The 21,506-nt window shown below is 35.4% G+C and overlaps 1 protein-coding gene across 1 annotated transcript in view; it reads right to left on the reverse strand.

Moving 5' to 3' along the window:
- Window positions 1-21,506, reverse strand: part of LOC100370256 (leucine--tRNA ligase, cytoplasmic-like) — a 43,715-nt gene that overhangs the window by 11,141 nt on the left and 11,068 nt on the right. The window contains exons 11-18 of the mRNA XM_085497868.1: window positions 21,273-21,467; window positions 20,777-21,006; window positions 11,915-11,997; window positions 11,172-11,310; window positions 10,214-10,551; window positions 8,935-9,209; window positions 7,618-7,758; window positions 903-1,043 (exon numbers count right to left, since the gene is read on the reverse strand). Coding sequence (XP_085353994.1) covers window positions 903-1,043; window positions 7,618-7,758; window positions 8,935-9,209; window positions 10,214-10,551; window positions 11,172-11,310; window positions 11,915-11,997; window positions 20,777-21,006; window positions 21,273-21,467 — 1,542 coding nt within the window. The remainder of the gene's footprint in view (window positions 1-902; window positions 1,044-7,617; window positions 7,759-8,934; window positions 9,210-10,213; window positions 10,552-11,171; window positions 11,311-11,914; window positions 11,998-20,776; window positions 21,007-21,272; window positions 21,468-21,506) is intronic.

The raw sequence follows: 21,506 nt of genomic DNA on the forward strand, positions 1-21,506 counted from the left end.
CAATCACTCATATGATAAGCTCCGCTCGACAAAGTCGACAGCGGAGCTAAAAAACAAGTCATTGTTAATGACACAGTCCCCGTCCAAAATTTTGTGATCTGACATATCAATTTGATGCTGATGAAGTTATTGATTGAAACCAAAAATTATGATTCAGTGCTTTTACATGAGAATTGCACATTGGGCAGTCATATTGGACAAAAAAAGTTGATAACGCTAACAGTACAAATGTAAGTACCGTAGCTGTGGTAGAACAGTATGTTACTGACACTATTTGCCAACATGTGTTCACCCCCACTCCCCCAGTTAATAGTTAAATGGTAAGCGAATCCTTGGCGAGTCATTGGAAAACTTGTTGTAAATGGTATGCAAAATTTCCCCTTGAAACATTTTTTAACTAATTTGGGGGCGAGTCGGCTAGTATTTAATATTTGTATTCAAAAGTTCACGAGCTCTTGAAAACATGGTATCAAAATACACGCACTGTTACATGTATAAAGAAAGTGTAAACAAAAAGTTCTAGATAGATGTGTACAAGAAAAAAGTTTGATTTCATTTGATTTCAAATGTTCAAACCATAGTCTATTTAGAGTGAACATTTTGCTCACTGTTTATGACAAGGTCCAATTTACTCCCTTTTTGTTTTGTTTTAATATATTTAATGCCAGATAACTGTTCGTGACATAGACTGTACATGTGCACATTGACAATGCCAAAAGTGCATTTGCTCCATTAACATATTTCGATATTATGACATATTATCACATTATTATCAATTTATCGCAGTATCTCAATGCTCAGACAAAGCAACCACTGAACCTAATCCAAATATAACATTCATAATTGAATAAGTAAACTCAGAATGCAAGTGTCTGGTGCAACAACCACTTGGCTACCCTTACCTTGCCTTTCCCAGGCTGCATCATGTTTTTGAGACGAAGACGGAAATCATGAGCAGAATCCATTAGATACTGAGAAGACCTCACTAGTATATCATCCACCGGCTTTGCTGCTGGCCACTGTGCATCTAACACTGATCCAGTCTAAAATTAATAATAAGTAAAAAAAAAAATAAAAAAAATTTCTGGACAGTTGAAAAAGTAGCCAAATGACACATTTTATATTTAAAAAAAAAAATTATTCCATAATTTCGGGCAAGTATTTGCAAAAGCAGGTTTTTCACATTATATGAAAATCGAGGCATTACCTGAAATAGTAAACATTGTGGGCGTACCGGTATATGTTATAAGATGTGCAGAGACTACGAGTGTGAACTGCATTTTCCCAGGTGTTCAAACCCAGTAGTGATTATAACACATTGTCCTGTGCATGGTAAACATAACCCAGGATCATCTTTTGGTGCAGTGTTGTTATCTCTTATTTATCTCAAAATAATCATAGTACTGTGGAATACTTTATTTTCGCTGGAATTAATTTTCGCTGAAAAGGCTTTTTGGGTGTTTTGTATGGAATTTATTTTCACTGATTTATGATGAGTTTAATGTGAAATATAGGAAAAAAAGTATATTCGCTGGATTTTATTTTCACGGAATCATTCCTTCAGCGAAAATAGCGAAAATAAATTCCAAACGAAAATAAAGTATTCTACAATATTCTAGTTTTGGCATTAGGCAAGAGTGAAATGCCTTGATTCAAAAAATTCACATCCAAGAAAAAATTGTTGGTATTTACATATGATAACAAATTTTTTTAATTTTAATGTATTGGCTTTAATTTTGATGGTAACGATGAGTATAGAGGAAGTTTTAAATAAAAAGAAATACGAACAACATTGCTAACTTTGCACATCTTGCAGTCAAATATCTTACTTGTTTTTGAGGTGTACAAACTTTATTACCGGCCATGATTATAATACCGTTTGTTATGAAATGCAAGTAAAATTCAACTTGGATTCACTGAAAAAGAATGTTTTCGAACACACACACACACACACACACAAACAAACTATACGAACGTTGTCTGCCATGTTTTTCCACGCACGAGTTGACCGGAAACTAATGTTCTTTGGCATGATAGAACAAGTCGGTTCTTACAAAAAATAAGAAAATGAAAGTCCTTCAACTTGAATTGGTTCTAAAATATGCTAAATGGTACGTTTTTTTAAAAAAAGAAAAAGGAAATTAGGATCTTTGTGAGATAAACATATCACTCAAGAAGTATTTTCATTGTGATAACTCATTGTCAAGTTTACACTGTATTCTTGAATACAGGTAGAAAAGATTTATTTATTTTCAAGAAGAAACTGACAGTGTTTTTTGCAAAAGATTGCCCTCAGACAAGGTTTAGGATAGACAGTGTATCAAATACTACATAACAAATATTGCATGTATATTAATTCCCCAAAGCTTGGGACTTAAAGACACATTGGACACCAAAGTAATCCATTGGCTAATCTGACGGCTAATCTGACGGCTTATCTGATATAACCCTAAGCATAGTAAACTGACCAGTAATATGAATATTTTATCTTGGCCGTGGACAGGGGTTGCTATAGTGATTGGGAATAGAGGGTCCCTGGGAACCACATTTTTTTCAAATCACCTGTACCTGCAAAATATTTAGGGTCCCACCTTTTTTTTGGTTATATCTAGTTCATACACAACATGTACACACACATACGCACCAATAAAGTTCAATACTTTTACTCAATTTACTCATATTTGTTTTATTGATTTTGGCGAATAAACGACATGGTTTTCAAAAAACTGGTAACTAGCATTTTTTGATACTAGGTAAACTGAATATGGCATGAAGTATTTACCACATTGTACTTTTATTAACAGGTCATTGTCGAAGCGTAGTTTACGCACTATTACCGTGGTTTACGCATTCACAACATACTCACGATGGTTGATATCCATGCTGTATCAAATAAACGATTATTCGTTAAGCAATGATCAAAGACTGAGTTTTAAATTAGAGGCATTTTGAAGGGGGTGGGCGCTTTGCTGAATGTGACCCGAATATAAAATTGCGCAAAAGTGGGGAGTGGGCGCTTGATCGGGCATGGGTGCTAACATGGCCCAGTACAGTATATTCATTCCATTGTATCTACTTTTTTTTGTGGCAATAGTCAGATAGCAAGTTTACACAACTTTTTTTCTATTTTACTGACTGTTAAAATTGGTAATTAAAATCAGTACTAGATTTCAAATGGGCAGGTGCAAGACAGTTCTTCAATTTAGGTAAACAGAATGGCAAGAGAATGAATGTTCAAATGAAACACTGGATACAGGTTTGACCAGAGAAACTGCTGCTAACTTGTAGAAATCTGGGAAATTTTTGGAACTGTCAAAGTAATAATTCACAAAACCCTGTGGCAATGCAGTAAATACTTTCACTCCATACAAGACAAAACAACCCTGTATTTCCTTATTTTTATTCAACTGTCAGATTGGAAAATGCACTTTTGTCACTCTGGATAACTGCATGCCACTAATACAAATGAATGTTCAGAAACATTCTCAAAGACGGAGCTACGTCACGGTTCCCTAAACAGTGCCAGGACCAATCACAAACATAATCAAAGAAAGCTTAGAAAGAACTCCCATGTGCTGAGAGTATTGGAGTATTGGAGACTCATTAAATATAATTCGAAATTACTTAGCTGAAAACTAATTATGCAAAACAGAAAATTAATATGACCAGATTTGAGTGTAAAACTAATGAGGTCTGCGCAATGTAACAGAAAATCTATGTCTCCAAGTTTAATTGAAATGTGATTAGAACCAAAAAATTATGAATTATTATGCTTATTAGGGAATTAATATGAACAGATTTTTACCCCAAACTAATTAGGTTTGTACATTGTCCTAGAGCATCTTTGTACTAAGTTTCATTGAAATGGAACAATTAGTACCGTGAAAACTCCAAAATTTTGACCCCTCTAAAAATTCGACCGCCTATTTATTTGCCGGGTTTCGGTGTTTTATTTACCTCCAAATTTTCGACTCCACTAAAAATTGCCGACTCATTCTTATTCGAATATTGCGACCAGTTTTAGTTTTCCCCCAAACGAAAAAAAAAACGATGTGAGCGTTCAAACGGGACCTTCCTCAAAGGCATGAATCCGGGTTTCTGATTGACTGAGAGATTTTTATTTTATTGGTAACGAAAATATATTCTAAATAAACGAAGTTTCAAATAAAAACGAACACAAAAATCTCGGCATGCTGCGTTTCTGAATTGTTGATTATTACTGTACTCAGTAGTGATTATAATAATGTACACAAAATAAATTTGTTGAATGGTTATGAAATACAAATAAAAGTCAACTTAGTTTCATCGTAAGCGAATGATTCCGGACTCGTATAAACGTTTGATGCTGTAGGATATCTGCCATGTTCTCTTAGGTCAAATAGGTCAAATCGCTAATTAACCAATCAAAAAGCTGGATGATGCCAACGTGTTCAAATTACCATAGCTTATTTAAATATGTTAATGTTATTGAACGCAATGCGGAAGAGATTGATGTTGTAGTACGATATTTTGGCTTGGATTTTGATGCGAAAACGGCATGATTTTTTTTAAATAAAAAAATTAGTTGTTTTTAAAAAATAAACTGGTCATCTGAAGAATAATTTAACATTGTTCACAGTGATAACAGCTCATTCTCGAAAGGAAGCTTACCCGCTCACGCTAGTCACGATAAAAATCATACACGTGTACTCTTGAATAGACAGACGTCAATGACTACGGTAAAACTTAGACTCTATTTTAGCCGGCAGGATTGATTGAAATGTCCGAAAAATGACGCCAAAATACACCTTAAAAGTCCCATTTTATTTTCTTAAATCCCATTTTATTTTTTAATCCAAGGGCGAATTTACGGCAGAATTTGGTCCCTCAAATAAGGGACACGTGAGCTTTGATTCTAACCGGATACATTGCACTGGGTCAGGGAGATCGTTTGCTAAACTTCCATGTATCTTTTGTCCAATGGGTACCTGTACTTCGAACATTCGCAAGTTTTCCTAGGTAGTGCGAGACAGCTTTGTCTTTTGACCTATTAGTTTTGTGCTGACCTCTTCTCCGCGTCTTGATGTTTTATTTTGCTTGTCATAATACTCACTGATTGATGACTTTGTTTAGATTTTGAGTTACAACTTGGCCACGACCTTTGCTTTTACCGTGAAACATGAGGAAGTTTACGTCAATTGACGGACATTGCATTTTTTAAAAACTAATGAAGCACACTGTCTATCATCCCCATTTTTTTTTGCTGATTTCTATTCTGAAAAATTCGACCGTCCGAAAATGCACCTTAATTTTGACTCTAAAAACACGTCACATTTCTAACACCAATTACGTTTTTACGGTACTTTAGATATCAGTGTGAAAGCTTAAAATTGGTTAATTATGCAAATTAGGTAATTAATATGTACAGATTTTAACCCACAATTATTCAGGTCTGTCTATTGTCCTACAGCATCCATGTACATTCATTGATATGTGATGTATAGTACCTGAGATATCAGTGTGAAAGTTGGTTAATTATGCAAATTAGGTGATTAATATGCACAAATATTTACCGGAAACTAATTGGGTCTGCATAATTCTAGATTCATCGAAATGTGATGATTAGTACTTTAGATATCAGTAGAAAAGCTGAAAATTAATTATGCAAATTAGGTAATTAATATGCACAATTATTTACCCTAAAACTAATCAGGTCTCTGCATAGTCCTAAAGGATCTATGTACCAAGTTTCATTGAAATGCGATGATTCGTACTTGAGATACCCGTGGAAAAGCTGAAAATTAACTAATTATGCAAATTAGGTGATTAATATGCACAAATATTTATCGAAAACAATCAATCTCTGCATAGTCCTTGAGTATGTAAGTACCAAGTTTCATTGAAATGTAATGCTAACTACTTATATCAAATGCTGAAAATTAATTAATTATGCAAATTAGGTAATTAATATGTACTGATATTACCATAAAAACTATCAGGTCTGTGCAGTGTCGTATGACATCTATGTACCAAGTTTCATTGAAATGTGATGATTAGTACTTGAGATATCAGTGGAAAAACCGAAAATTGACTAATCATTATGCAAATTAGGTAATTAGTATCCACGGATTATTACCAAAAACTAATCAAAACCTAGCATTAGTTCAGAGCATCTATGTACCAAGTTTCATCAAAATCCAATGAGTGGTTGTTTAGATATCAGTGGAACAGTCATGGAACCACTAAAAAATAGCTAATTATCATGCAAATTAGGTAATTAATATGCACGGATGTTTACCAAAAATTAATCAAATCTGCGCATATGTTCAGAGCATCTATGTACCAAGTTTTATCAAAATCCAATGAGTGGTTCTTTAGATATCAGTGGAACAGTCATAGAACAGCTAAAAATTAGCTAATTATCATGCAAATTAGGTAATTAACGAGCATGGATTTTTACCAAAACCTAATCAAATCTGCGCATTGGCCCAGAGCATCTATGCACCAAGTTTCATCAAAAACCGATGTATGGTTCTTGAGATAGCAGTGGAACAGTCGGACACACATACACACACACATACACACATACAGACACACTAACTGCAAAGACTCCCATTTTGTGCTTCGCACATGGGAGTCAAAAAGACAATGAATTTTCGGTTTAACATGTCTGTTTTCCCCCACGCTAACCAACTTTCTACCACACTAACAACGACATCTTTTGTTTTCTACTGACTTCCTGTTCCGGTCCGTCTTTGAGACTAGACTGAGCTCTTTCAAGGCAGCACAGTAATGAACCGTTGCATGGTTGTGATCAATCTGATTTTCTAGGGGAATTTATATCCATTTTAAAGCCAACATACTCATTTCTAAATATTGACAAAAAGTTCAAAAGTAATTGTTGCAAATAATAAAGCATTAACGACTGACTGCAAGCCATAAACGACACCACAAGTTGCGAGACATGATTCCCCTTTCACTGTTATCCACTATAGTTTCACCTTTCAGCAACCTTGCATAAATCAGCATATATTATTTCCCACACTGCAGTATCGTGAAGGAAAACAATCACTATTTACAGTGATGGCACAAGCTAATTCCTGGATAATACATGCTTTCACAGTTACTGAATAACTACATTCTGTACCACACTTGGCCTTCTTGGCTTGTGTTTTACGAGTGCAAAATACTGTAAAAGGCTTAATTATTCACTGGGTTTTAATTTTGCTTTATATTTCGCTGACTGCAAAACCTGAAATTAAAACCCAGTGAATATGTAAAATTTAGCATAAAACACATTATCTAAATGATAAAAGCGTGAATTTAACACCCACTGAATATGTCTGAAATGGTAAATCAGCGAAATTTAAACCCATTGAAAATTAGTCATTTTACAGTAGACAGGCCATTCCAAGGTATTAAATCGGTCTCCACAAAGAAAAAGCATAATGCAAGTGACTGATGGATTACTGGGACCCATATGAGAAAAACAATTTGCATCATCATTAAAGTGTCAGCTTCCCGGACACAGTATCGTGCGTTAACGAAACCCCCTGGCTACGAATATGAAACTAATTTGTATGTGAAAATAGAGTTTCATAGGAGAGACTTCAAGTATAAAATGATGGGAGGATTTACCTTGCCAAGTAGCTGCCATAAGTGCTCACATATATGTGGACAGAGAGGAGACAGGATGACAATCTGTGTCTCAATAAATCGGAATACGAGATCTCGGTGCATATCATTCATCGTAACTTCACGATATTTATCTCTTGTAGCCTGCAAAGAAGAACACCGTCATTTAGGTATGATGTATAACATAAGGTTATTATGAGAATACCTCAAAGTATTCACGAAGACAGTACAGCTGGAATATCGACCAACGCACATTTCTTGGCAAGATTTCCTTTTGTACCTCCCCATCCCTAACCCTAACACTCACTCCCAGTTACCAAATTCATTTGTATATGCTCCCCCTAGATAACTAGATTTCCTTACGAGGGGCATGTACAATTAAATGGGGAGTGCTGGAGGGTAGAGGTAGGGTTAGGGCTAGGAATGGGGGGTACAAAAGAAACTCTTTCCCATTTCTTTATATAATAGGATGAAACTACCCCGTAAAATACCGCAAAATTTTGCAGTATTGCTGTGGTATATGCATATTATCATATTAGGAAATGTGAATTCCAAATATGGTATTTCCATGATGGCGAATGTTTTTGAAAACAAAGTTCATAGAAGGAAATTTCCAATAATTGTAACCACATTACACAGTTCTAGGCATCTTACAGCGCAGTCAGGAAGATACTGTGGAATACTTTAATTTCGCTGGAATTAATTTTCGCTGAAAAGGCTTTCTGGGCATTTTGCCTGGAATTTATTTTCACTGATTTTTGATGAGATTAATGTGAAATATCGGAAAAAAAGTATATTCGCTGGATTTTATTTTCACGGAATCATCCCTTCAGCGAAAATAGCGAAAATAAATTCCAAGCGAAAATAAAGTATTCTACAGTAATAAGTTTATTACGTATGCACTCAGAGAGTACACAGTCGTACCAATCTATGTTACTCATCGGTTGATACTCGTGATAATGAATTTTTATACCAGCATATCAACTTTGTGAAAAATACTGAATTGTTAGTGTCACTGTTTCTATGACAATGCTGCATGCTTTAAGGCAAAAATACATCCTACAATATTAGGAAATGCACATTCCAAATATGGAACGATTTGGGGCTTCTCATGCATCAATTGGTTGGCTCGCAACGATGTACTAGTCTGATAATAAAGTTATTACGAGGATACCACAAAGTATGCACTCAGACAGTACGCTTAGGCATCAAATCCCGTTATGTTATGTTTCTGTTCACCATCGTACTGTTTTTGTGCATACATGCACATTGTGGTATCATCGTAATAACCTCATATCACATGACACGTTTAATACTAACCTGATATTCGTAAAATCCTGTCTTTAAAGCATCCTTGTACATCATACGCTCGTAGTTTTGTTCTGTTTCAAGAATACCTTTGTCCATTTCAGTTTCAAAGACCCGGTCGTCAAATGTAACAATAGGTCCTGTTCGGAAACTTTCCTTTGTAGCGATCATATCTTTAACCCAATCTAAAAAGTTATAGAGTCTTAAAATACCAGCATCTGCCATAGCTTCAACAAAATTAGCATCTTCCAGAGTATCGCCAGCATCAGCCAAGGCTAGACGCATACCTTAAAAGAAATAACATTCATATTTCTGACATTTAGTGTCAAATATAATCCCTTGTACGGTACATCAAAATATATTCACATTACATCACATATTTTTCATTTTAAGCATGTCAATCTGTATGAAGAAAAAAATAAATTGTAACATGCGCATATTTATCACAAAGAATTTCAGACTGGATAACAACAGTTACTTACTCAATGCATTAAGGTAGAAGCCTACTCATAATTTTTGACAAAATTGGTCATAAATTGCATGACAATGTTCATTGGTTTAATATGTACAATCATGAAGCTAATGACCCATGATACAATGAAATAACATTATTTTGTGTGTTACAGTTAAGCTTTTTGAGAAACGCGTCCTAATATTTCTTGAAAATCACTATTCTTAGAACATTTCTATAGAACACAAAAAGAAAAATGTCATTTTTTGACACTTTTTAAAACCCAGATTTTTGAAATAATTCAGAACAAAAAGTACTCCATCATTAACAATATATGATTTTTTCAGCCTATGTCACCAGGTTAGATTTTGAGATATGGCATAATATCTCTGCCACAGGAACCTATGGTGAAAACATTACAATACTACCAAAATGGTGACTTTCCACTTAAATACAACAATCAAATTCTCAAAAAAAAAGCTGGTGACCCCACACTTTTTTTTAAGTCAATAATCTTATATTGCCTTGGAGTACAATTTATTGTAAAATGAATAAATTCTGGGTATTTTCATTTATGAGTAGGCGTCTACCTTAACACTGTTACAGTATTATTAGCGATTCTGATAGATAATGAAATATAGAAAATCATCACAATCACAACTGTAATGCTTACAACACATCACTCCTTGGCTCACCTTTGGTTCACACGTAGTTACAGCCCATGATATAGCACAACTGGGTGAACTTACATCAGGAGGCAAGCGCTAAGTATATAAACTAACAATTCAGAAATATTTTCGCAAACAATTTTTCAATTTGGCTGGAAAAGACAAAACTCACCGTCAGCTGAGAATAAACCCACAGCCTCATAGAGAGTTAGGAAGTTTCCTGTTTGCTTGGACATCTTCTCCGAATTCAGCAACAGATGGCCGTTGGCTCGGATACTTCGTGGCCATTTATCGGCCTCCTTGGGCCAGATGGCGCAGTGATTATACATGTAATAGGTCAAGTGATTGGGAACCAGATCCTTTCCGGACACACGTAGATCGACAGGATACCAGTACTGAAACTCATTCTTAAGTTTATCCAGAGTTACTCTGGGAATGGTACACTCAGCAGGAAAGGGTGCTTCAAGGAAGAATATGTAATCCCAGACAGCACGCGACAACTGCTCTGGTCTGTAAAATAAAAACATAAATTACAGCCCTTTCACCAGTAAATAAATTTGAAAAAAAGTAAATTTGATATTTTCAAAGAAAAAAACCTCTACTACATCCTTAACATAAGAATGTTTTCATAGGATGTGGCAAACCTAAAACGATGGCACAGCATGTTCACCTCACCATGAGGAGTTTGTGGGTGTGATTCCCAGAACTGACTGTTTACTCAACACAGTGTGTCCACCTTCTAAACAGGTGGGGTCGTTTTAACCTTTCCACCTCCAGACTTCTCGCCCGAATTTGTCTGCACATTATTCTTATATTCTTCAATATTTCTGGAAATGACCCCAGTTTTGGAGCCAACAGACAAAATTTGGATCAATTTTCAGTTTTTACTCAAAAAATTTTGCTATTTTCGTCTCAATCTTCTAAAGGAAAATGCAGACTATAAACAGCACTATTTTTGATGAAAAGAGAGAACTTGTAGTGAAAGGGTTAAGAGACATGCAAATAAGCACACCGAAAATAAAAATTTTCAAGAGACAGAGAGGTGACTTAATTGTACTAAAATGTTTCTGACTCACAAATATAAATTTTTAAATGTAGCAAAAATAAAATACATGCACATTTTGTTTTACCTGATATTAGCGGGACCAGCACTAGAACCGTTCAATACACCACCTTGCAACAAGTATGCTACAGTATAAAATGCCATGTAAATAGTGGAGTCGGACAAAGACTCTATCAAGTACTGTTCATCCCATGGTATTTTGGTTCCTATGATAGAAACAAGAGAATAACAGTCAAAAACTTGCATTATCAGGTCCCACATGCATGCCCCCTAAAAGGTTGTATATTCTGGGGAGTATTGTTCCCACGTAAGGGGGGAAATAATTGAGAAATTCTCACTGACCTTTTGGGAGTCATGCATACGGGTAATTACCAGGATGTGTGACCTTTTGGTAGTCATGAATAAGTACCAGGATTTGTGACCTTTTTGGAGTCATGCATAAATACCAGAATGTGTGACCTTTTGGGAGTCATGCATAAATACCAGGATGTGTGACCTTTTGGGAGTCATGCATAAATACCAGGATGTGTGACCTTTTGGGAGTCATGCATAAATACCAGGATGTTCGAACTTTTGGGAGTCATGCACAAGTACCAGGATGTGTGACCTTTTAGATACCACAAAAATATAGGAGAATAAAATAGTATTACCTGTAAGGTTACATTTTTTTTAATTGGCATGGTAATTTTGAAACTTGAGAGATGTATTACAACATGCAAATCTATTTATAACTTTTGGATGAAAAATAAATTAAGTATTTGCTGCAAATAACTGAAGTACAAAGACCATAAACATGGTAATGCTTCTTACCTAAACCGTAAGATCTAGAACACGCATATTCATGCAGCCAGTCTAAAGTTGCGATGAAATTCTTACGAGTCTCTTCCGCATATCTAAAAAACAAAAATAAAATAATTATTGCAATAAAAATAAATTATCAAAACAACAGGAAATGAAAGCCTAAAGAAAATAAATTTAAGTTTCTTTTATTTTGTTTGTTTGTTTCATTGATGAAAAGTACAATAGATCCTTGACTGTCTCGTCCAAGAAGCTTTTTAATGATTACATGTAGCATGTGAAACAGTGCTATTTTATTTTGTTTCATTTTATTTTTTGAAATAAGTGATTTAATATTTCAAAAGGTCTATTCTTAAATGAACATATTGTAACTATTACAACCTTGCCCATTGAGAATTTACTAGATCAAATAACAAATAAGAAATCAGAACGGATACAAACAACTGATGCTGCCTGGTGTGAACTTTTCTTTGATTGGCAAAAGTGAGAATAAAAGACCTGAAACAATATATTTAAACACTATTTTGCTTGGTAAACACTGGCTAAAATTGAAGTGGGAACAATTCTGACCAAAAATTAACAATTTTTTTTTTAAATCAATCTGCATAATTACCTTAATCTATACTACATGACTTTGTACTGTATTATTCTTAATGTCAATTTATAAAATAATATAACAAGAATTGTAAAAAAGTCACCAAATAATAGTACAGTAAAGTAAACTGTATGATTTTTAACAATTATGAAAACATTAATTGACAGATCTTTAGGGAACGTATTGTGCAAATATATAAACTTTCAACCAAAACCTAATCAAATCAGCTAAAAATTAGATAATTATCATAAAAATTAGATAATTAATACGCATGGGGATTCCAACCAAAACCTAATCAAATCTGTACATTAGCCCAGAGCATCTATGCATCAAGTTTCATAAAAAAACACACACACAGTTTCTGAGATATCATTAGAACAAACAGACACAAACACTTACACATACAAATACAACAACTGCAGAGACTCACAAATTTATGCTGATTAATTTAGTTTCATCATTTCCTTCTGGATAAAGGTCTTACTCAAAATTTTGTAAAAAATAGGAAAAAAATTATGTAGGTTTAAACTTCTGATGGTGACAAAAGTTAACATTGGTGTTCAGAGAGTTAAACTAGGAATTTATTTTACATTTGTTGAATACATTATATGTAACTGATATCGAGCACTGACAGGACGGGATGACTTTATTTTAGTGTCAGAGCTCAGTATAAAAAAAAAAATACAGATATTAATACAGAAAACAGAAATTTGAAACAGATGACATTTAAAGCAGTGAACGTCGCCCTCCAGCTTTTGACAGACTATATTGACTTACAGATACTTAACAAGTTACCAGCAAATATCGATTTACACTGAGCATCAATTTTTTTAATGAATCGAATGTGCAAATTGATAGATACATTGAATTTTCTTGTACCAAGTGTGGATCACACTGCTGTACATTTTGTATGTATGAGAAAGCTTGTCTGTGCGTGACTGTGCAAACAAAATTGAGACAAAAAGTGTGAAAACATCGCCATGACGTTCTTTCAGATTCTGTATACTCATTGTATCTTGCTATAATTTCAAAATGGTTTGGCAAAAATAAAATGTGCGGATTTACTGATATTTAAAATTTGTGTGTGAAAATAACATAACACAAATTTCAGTTTTAAACACATTAAAATTATTGTAAATAATATTTATTATTGTAAATAATTTGGTGTCTTGCACATCTAAATTAATTAATTCACCGGTCAGGGGGAAAAATATCTCTACATATACAGAACATAGTTAAACTATACATGGCTTGCTCTGTATAAGTAAGGGCAGGCAGATCATAGCATGAAGTAAGGATACCATTACATAGGTGGGGCAGATCGCAGCATAAGATGTACTACAATGGGTAGGGGAAATTACCGCATAGAGTGAGAAGATCATAGCATAGGGTGAGAAAGGTCATCTATGCATATTAATTAACAATATACTGTGGAATACTTTATTTTCGCTTGGAATTAATTTTCGCTATTTTCACTGAAGGAATGAATCAGTGAAAACAAGACATGACATGTCATGTCATAGCCCCCGCTCAGAAAAAATTTAAAAACTTATATTGAACTGGGTTTGTGTCAGAGTGAATTAATTCAATAGTTGTGTTCACGTTACACAAAGTACAGGCTAAGATTTAAGCTGATTTAGGCTTATCTAGCATATTTGCATTTCGGTTAGACCCAATTGTGTCCACGCACAGGGAGGGCCAGTCGTTAGCACGGGCTAAGGTGTAAGCCGCTATTTACGAATGAAAAATGGATGACACGCGCGAGGTTCTATTTCTGCTGCTGACATGTTTCGTTCTAATTTTGAAGCGACGTGCACAGGAACGCGAGAGAAGACGGACCCAACTTATTTGGATACACAGAAACAGTATACAACGGCGTAACAGAATACAGAGTTTTATTAATGCATGTCGTGGACAGCGAACCAAATTTATTTTGTCTACGATTGATGCTGCTGTATGCTCTACTACAGCGACCCGATCAGTGTGGAAGCGTGTAGAGAGAAACACATATTTATGCTTTGGTTGACAACACTTCTCAAAGTAAAAAAAAGAAGACCTGCGAAACTTGTCAGACATGCAGCAAATAGTATGCTTTTGTAATATATTCAAGTGGCTTTGCTTTCTGAGAAAAAAATTCTGGCTCTGCACCTGAGAAAAACAAAAAAAACATTTAGTCAAAAGTAAGCAGAGGTTGTAGCATATGTGCTCCCATTAGCTGTTAAATTTAATTAAAAAAGATATTTGTGCATCGTCTTTTCAGTACGAAAGCATATTACTTAATATATTTATACCAGCCAGAAAGAAATTGCATTAGGAATATAAATGGACAACAATTGATGCATGTCTAGCAATATACTGTTTGAAAGGCCGCAAGATGTAATGAAATAGCAAACTAATCACTACTAGAGTCGGAATGGCTGGGAAACTGCACAATACATACAAAAATGTATACAAATGATATACATGTGTATGAGCAGCTCCACCAAATTTAAATAAATTATTTCCATAGTTATGACTCTAATGTGAATGTGATTTTCCACTCCTTAGCAATACTAGTTTGTGTATTGTATTGTACTGTATCATACAATTTTATTGTGATTCTAAATGTGTTTGTAATATTATTTAGCTTTATTTAGGATTCTGTTTAATTTTACTGTATCTTAATGTAGTTTATTTTTATACGACCATAGAACACCTCACTGTAGTTTGTTTTAATGTTGAATAAATGTTATAATATTATTATTATTAAAATCAGTCACAGTACAATAGTGACGTATTGCACGAAATTGTTGCAAGGACAATACTTTTCTCGATTTGCGTGCTGTCGTGCGTCGATAAAAAATGCACGGAATGGTCGGCAGTATCGATCAAGTTCATCTACTAGTGTGACCTTTGTGGCTGGCGAAAAGCAAGATGCCGTATAATCTTTTAAATAGGCGTCAAGGAGGAGTGAAAGGCCTTAATTTGGTTCTACAATGGGCGTCATGAAATGTTGAAAAATTACAGTCAATCAAAAAAACTGTTCACATGACAACAAAAAATATTCACTATATTTAATATGCATTATTTTTTTGTTAGTAGCAAATGATCACAGTACGGCAGCTTACTTGTTTTCGAAGTGTTGCAATTGTTGATTAGTACTCAGTGGTGATTATATTAACGTACAAAAAATAAATTCATTGAATTGTTATAAAATGCAAGTAAAATTCAACTTAGTTTTATCGTAAGCAAATGATTTCAATTACATGCTAACGCTCCATGCCATACGATATCCGCCATGTTATCCATGCTGACGAGGTGTGTTTATTGACCAGATAGGTCAAGTCGCTAATCAACCAATCAAAATGCTGGATGGTGCCCATGTGCTCAAATTACCATAAACATTTAAATATGTTAATGACAGTTCAGCGACCTCATGGTGAAAGCAACACGGAAGATATTTACCGATGTTTTAGTGCCATCTTTTGGCTTTGTTTTTCATGGGAAAAAAGGCACAATTTTTTTTTTTATCTGCCCGATTTAGAAAAATGAATAAACGTACCGTCCCAAACAAGAATGTACCGGGTGGAATTTTTCGGGGAAAAAAATAAATGTACCGGTACGTAGCCTTCTGGGCAAGCTCTCCGAGTAGCGACATATTTTTAACTTCGCATTGGCGTGATCAGTGAATTACGTAAATAAACCAACACTTTCAATGAGCACATGCCGACCCAACTAAACTTGAGGACGCATCTCATAGAACAATAGCTGTGGAAATCATAATGTAAATGTTGCGGAAATCAAGCATGGCGATAATGATTTTGAGCGAGGCAGAGTTATTGGCAGTTCAATTGACCACATCCGAGTCTGATAGCGTCTAAGAGCAGCATTGCGCCGACACCACCACGACGTTTGAATCCCGGAGAGAGCACTGCAAACCTCTTAAATCACAAGGTAAACTTTCAATTTACACAATACATAATCAATTCCTACAACAATAATGAAAAGGCAGTTTTTCTGGCGAAACGCTCGCCAGGTTAGCAATAGTTTCTCACGATCACCAAACCCGAGACACAAACGATAATTCAAAGTGTATAAATACCATAACAAGCACAGTTACTTACCTTTGAAATTGATGAGACACAATTTTGTCCATATAAGCGTTGCGCAAATAAAGATACAATTCCGGGATACAATATCCTCACACAAAAATGACTGTGATTTCCACCAAGACGAGAACTGCGTATGCATCATCAAAACTCAGATTAAACTCGGGTAATTTCGGGAAAAGTCGGATTTTTCCAGCAGTTTTGAAGGAAAAATGTTAAAAATCAAAGAAAAACACAGTGAAACTTTGAAGAATCGAAAAAATAACTTGATGTGCATAATAGCACCATCAATTCCTGTCTTTGTACCAACTCTGAACTGAATTGGATCACACATGTGTGAGAAAAAGCTGGTTAACGTGAAAATGTGGACACACGGATGCACAGACACGACCCAAATTAATACCCCGCCTGGATCGATATACTTTTTTTCCTATATTTTACATTCAACTTATCAAAAAATCAGAGAAAATAAATTCCATACAAAACACCCAAAAAGTCTATTCAGCGAAAATTAATTCCGGCTAAAATAAAGAATTTCACAGTATATAAGTTTGATAGTAATCTTGTAATTAGAATATGGAAACAAGTTTCTAGCATGGGATTTTATTTCTCAATCTTCCACTTACAAAGAAAAGGTCTTAACCACTACACTATGAAGTTTCCCAATAGACAAAATATACACTTTAAAAAAACATTCAAAAATCGGCAAAAATATTTTGGATTTTTTGGAAAATCAACTCCAAAATCTATACAGGCCAACTACATCTACCGATTATTCTAATATATATAAGTTTGGTAGAGATTAGCTGAATATTATTAAGATATCACATCCAGAAAAAAAAACGTTTATGGCAACACCGGACATTTTGCCACTACAATGACTGCCCCCTTCACTTCATTATTGATTGAATCAGCCAAGTCAACGATTGTGGATACTTTAAAGAAATAACATGAATATTTAATTTCTTGAAAGGGTGTGAATAATGCGATGTAAAATTGATCCTGTTTCAAATCTTCAGCTTTTTTATTTTACTAACTGAGCATGGGATTATGTAGCTATCCAATCGAAGACATGGATTCATCTCAGGGTCAAGTAGCTATCCAATCAAAGACATGGATTCATCACAGGGGCAAGAAGCTATCCAATCAAAGACATGGATTCATCACAGGGTCAAGTAGCTATCCAATCAAAGACATGGATTCATCACAGGGTCAAGTAGCTATCCAATCAAAGACATGGATTCATCACAGGGTCAAGTAGCTATCCAATCAAAGACATGGATTCATCACAGGGTCAAGTAGCTATCCAATCAAAGACATGGATTCATCACAGGGTCAAGTAGCTATCCAATCAAAGACATGGATTCATCACAGGGGCAAGAAGCTATCCAATCAAAGACATGGATTCATCACAGGGTCAAGTAGCTATCCAATCAAAGACATGGATTCATCACAGGGGCAAGAAGCTATCCAATCAAAGACATGAATTCATCACAGGGTCAAGTAGCTATCCAATCAAAGACATGGATTCATCACAGGGTCAAGTAGCTATCCAATCAAAGACATGGATTCATCACAGGGCAAATAGCTATCCAATCAAAGACATGGATTCATCACAGGGTCAAGTAGCTATCCAATCAAAGACATGGATTCATCACAGGGGCAAGTAGCTATCCAATCAAAGACATGGATTCATCACAGGGTCAAGTAGCTATCCAATCAAAGACATGGATTCATCACAGGGTCAAGTAGCTATCCAATCAAAGACATGGATTCATCACAGGGTCAAGTAGCTATCCAATCAAAGACATGGATTCATCACAGGGTCAAGTAGCTATCCAATCAAAGACATGGATTCATCACAGGGTCAAGTAGCTATCCAATCAAAGACATGGATTCATCACAGGGTCAAGTAGCTATCCAATCAATAACTTGGATTCATGCATCTGGTCACTCACGGCATCCATATATGGTAGTGATAAATTTTCCATCTTTTAACAACACAGCAATGAAGTCATTCAATCTGTCCGAGCGAAGATTTCTAATTCTATCTGCGTTGACTTAGGAAATCTATTTGTACCGTATTTATCCGGGTATAAGCCCAGGGTCTTGAACATGGAACATTGCCAAAAAGAAGGGGTGGGCGTTTGCCAGGAGATCCCCGGCAAAAAAAAACTCACGAAAATTTACAACACGCAGATCAAACTGCAGCAGGAAATAGAACGGCAAATGAAAACATGCAACGGAAATAAATGAACAATATGCAACACTAGAAGTAAAACAAAATTAATTTATTGCTTATAATGTGACAAATAAACCAGAAATAATAAAAATCAACAGTGAAGAATCATTTGAATTAGGATTTTCCCACCAACAAACACGCCCAATACGCGTGAACTCAAAATGAATTAAAATGTCAGGGGTTAAACTGCGTAAAATGATTTCCGGTCTCGACAAATTACGAATCAACCGTCATACAAGATCAATAATAATTTACAAATTTACACAGTAAAAATTATAAAAATTCATAGCTGTTTGAAATAACTTCTCAGATCTATATTTGTACGTTCATTGCCATCTTCGTCAAACTCAAAACCCTCAAAGTCCAAGTTGGCGTCACTGTAGCTGTCAAACAAAATCCCTACAACTTATTCCTGAAGTCAGTCGATATCGTCCCACACAATTTGGACTTAGCACTTTTAATCCACGGATTTCAAAGTCTGTCAGCTTAGCACTTCATTCATGTCTAATCATAATAAAGAGACAAGAAAAATGGGGTCGCTCTGCTGCAAGGGCACATGATGCTTTTGTTTACAGTCTAGCAATCATCTTTGGTCTTTATGCATCTGCTTTACTGATTGGCTAAGAATGACATCACTACTAGTATTTCATCACAAAGGTCAAATCGTGACATTGCTTTCTTATCAGACTCGACGCTTATCAACCATGGTGAAAGTTATCATTCAGAAAGCTCCGGCGGTTGGAATGTCTCACTATATGGATATCGAGGTGGACTTGAAATAGGAAGTTTTTTTTTTTATCCAACGACAGAAGAATAGTTTTCATGACAGAAATGCAATAGCGATGATGAAAGATGGTGAAAAATTTGGCAGTCTTCGGCGTGACATTGCAAAATTGCTGGCCCCAGTTATGGATTCGCAAGCTGCTACAAAACGTGATTTCAACCACTCTCTCAGGTACGGGTTGCTACAATATTGCAACATTGGTTTCATCGTCGACGACGCTAAAGCCGAATGAGTGCGACACTTGCTTAGCGGCTCTCCTTATACGATTTGCTTGAATCGTTTCTAAAGAAGCACAAACCAAATGGCTGGCCCTTTTTAGGGCCACGACATATTTCAAAAAGAGAACTACCATTTCTGCTTTAAAATATATATTTTTATAGACTTGCTGACTGTTATGATTCTGAAAAAAATCAGCGGTGAACGCACTGCCTTGAAGACAGAAAGCTGTCACAGCTATTTTGCGTCCACCCCTTGTTTTACGCAATTAACAATTTTTATAAGTATCACGACAGACTTCAAGAAAGTCAACTGTTAATACAACCACAGTCAACGAATTTGTGTAGAAAAAGACCCCCTGGGCGTGTGCCCGGATATGACCTCAACTTCTTTATTGTGTCAAAAGTGGAGGGGGGGTGGGCGTTTGCCCAGGCATGGGCTCTTACCCGGATAAGTACGGTATTGTTTTAAATCACCTTTTATCCTTGTCACATGATGACAGTTTATGTAGTTAGTAAAAAAAAACCAAGATGACAGTTTGTTGACATCAACGTTGATACGTTGTGTTACGATACTCGGTAGGGATCACCGGAGAAGTAAGGTGACACATACATAAAGCGATGTCACATTTTATAACACATTTTTTTTTGATTTCACTCGAATAAAGAATTCTGAGCGTTAAAGTTAGAGCACGATTAAAGGCAAACAAATTCAAATTCTTGTTTTCACACCGTGAATTATTAGAAACCGCAATTGTTCTTAGTACCAAGAGTAGGTCATACTGTAGTATGAGAGAGTCGGTTTGTTTTGATGCTGGTCAGGATGTCAAAACAGCTGATTGCACAAAAAATGTTGAGAAAAAAGTATCAACACATTTTGATGATTGCCGAGTACGATCTTTTAAATTTATTTCATAAAGGTAAATCTTAATGACATGACAAGTACTCACGTTTCCAGGTTGTCAAGCGCTCCTTTTGTCTGTTTTTTCCATTCCTCTTCACCATAATCCAAATACCACTGATCGCACAGAGCAACGACACATTCATCCGCTGAGCGAGATATCACTTCTTTCTCAGGTTCCATGTACACCACAGCCTCTTTGGCAACAACCATTTTTTTCTGAACGTCTTTTTTCACGTCTTTGACGAACTGCCCTTTGTAATCAGTGACGATCATTACCTACATGCACATCATAAAGATAAGGAAAGTATCAGTTATGCAACTTTTAGTGACTGTTATAAACGGCAAATGGTATTATTTAAATAGAGAGACAGTTGGTTGTACTGGGGTACCTCATATAACTCAACAATGCATTTTAAACACAATGTATACGTAGCATAGGAACCATCAAATATGAGACGGTGAGGCTCTTTATTCCTATCTCAAAATTTTACAATATATCCCATAATGCATTGCACATATCTACACCATCTATTTTTACTTACCCCTTCATAGAAGCCTTTAAGATAGACTTTTTCCTTGGCTTCTTGTAGCTTATCTTTATCATTCTGACTCTGTACTTTGAACATATCGCATGCTTTCACAGCGGACAAGTTACCAAAGTCGGGTACCTCGATGATTGGGATTGGATCAAATGGCAACACCATCTCATCCTTGATATGGTACTTTTCTCTAAAAGGCTAAAATTTAAATCCGCATTAAATTATAACTTGGGTCTC

The sequence above is a fragment of the Saccoglossus kowalevskii genome, chromosome 4 (assembly GCF_978046115.1).
Source record: "Saccoglossus kowalevskii chromosome 4, keSacKowa6.1, whole genome shotgun sequence".
NCBI lineage: Eukaryota > Metazoa > Hemichordata > Enteropneusta > Harrimaniidae > Saccoglossus > Saccoglossus kowalevskii.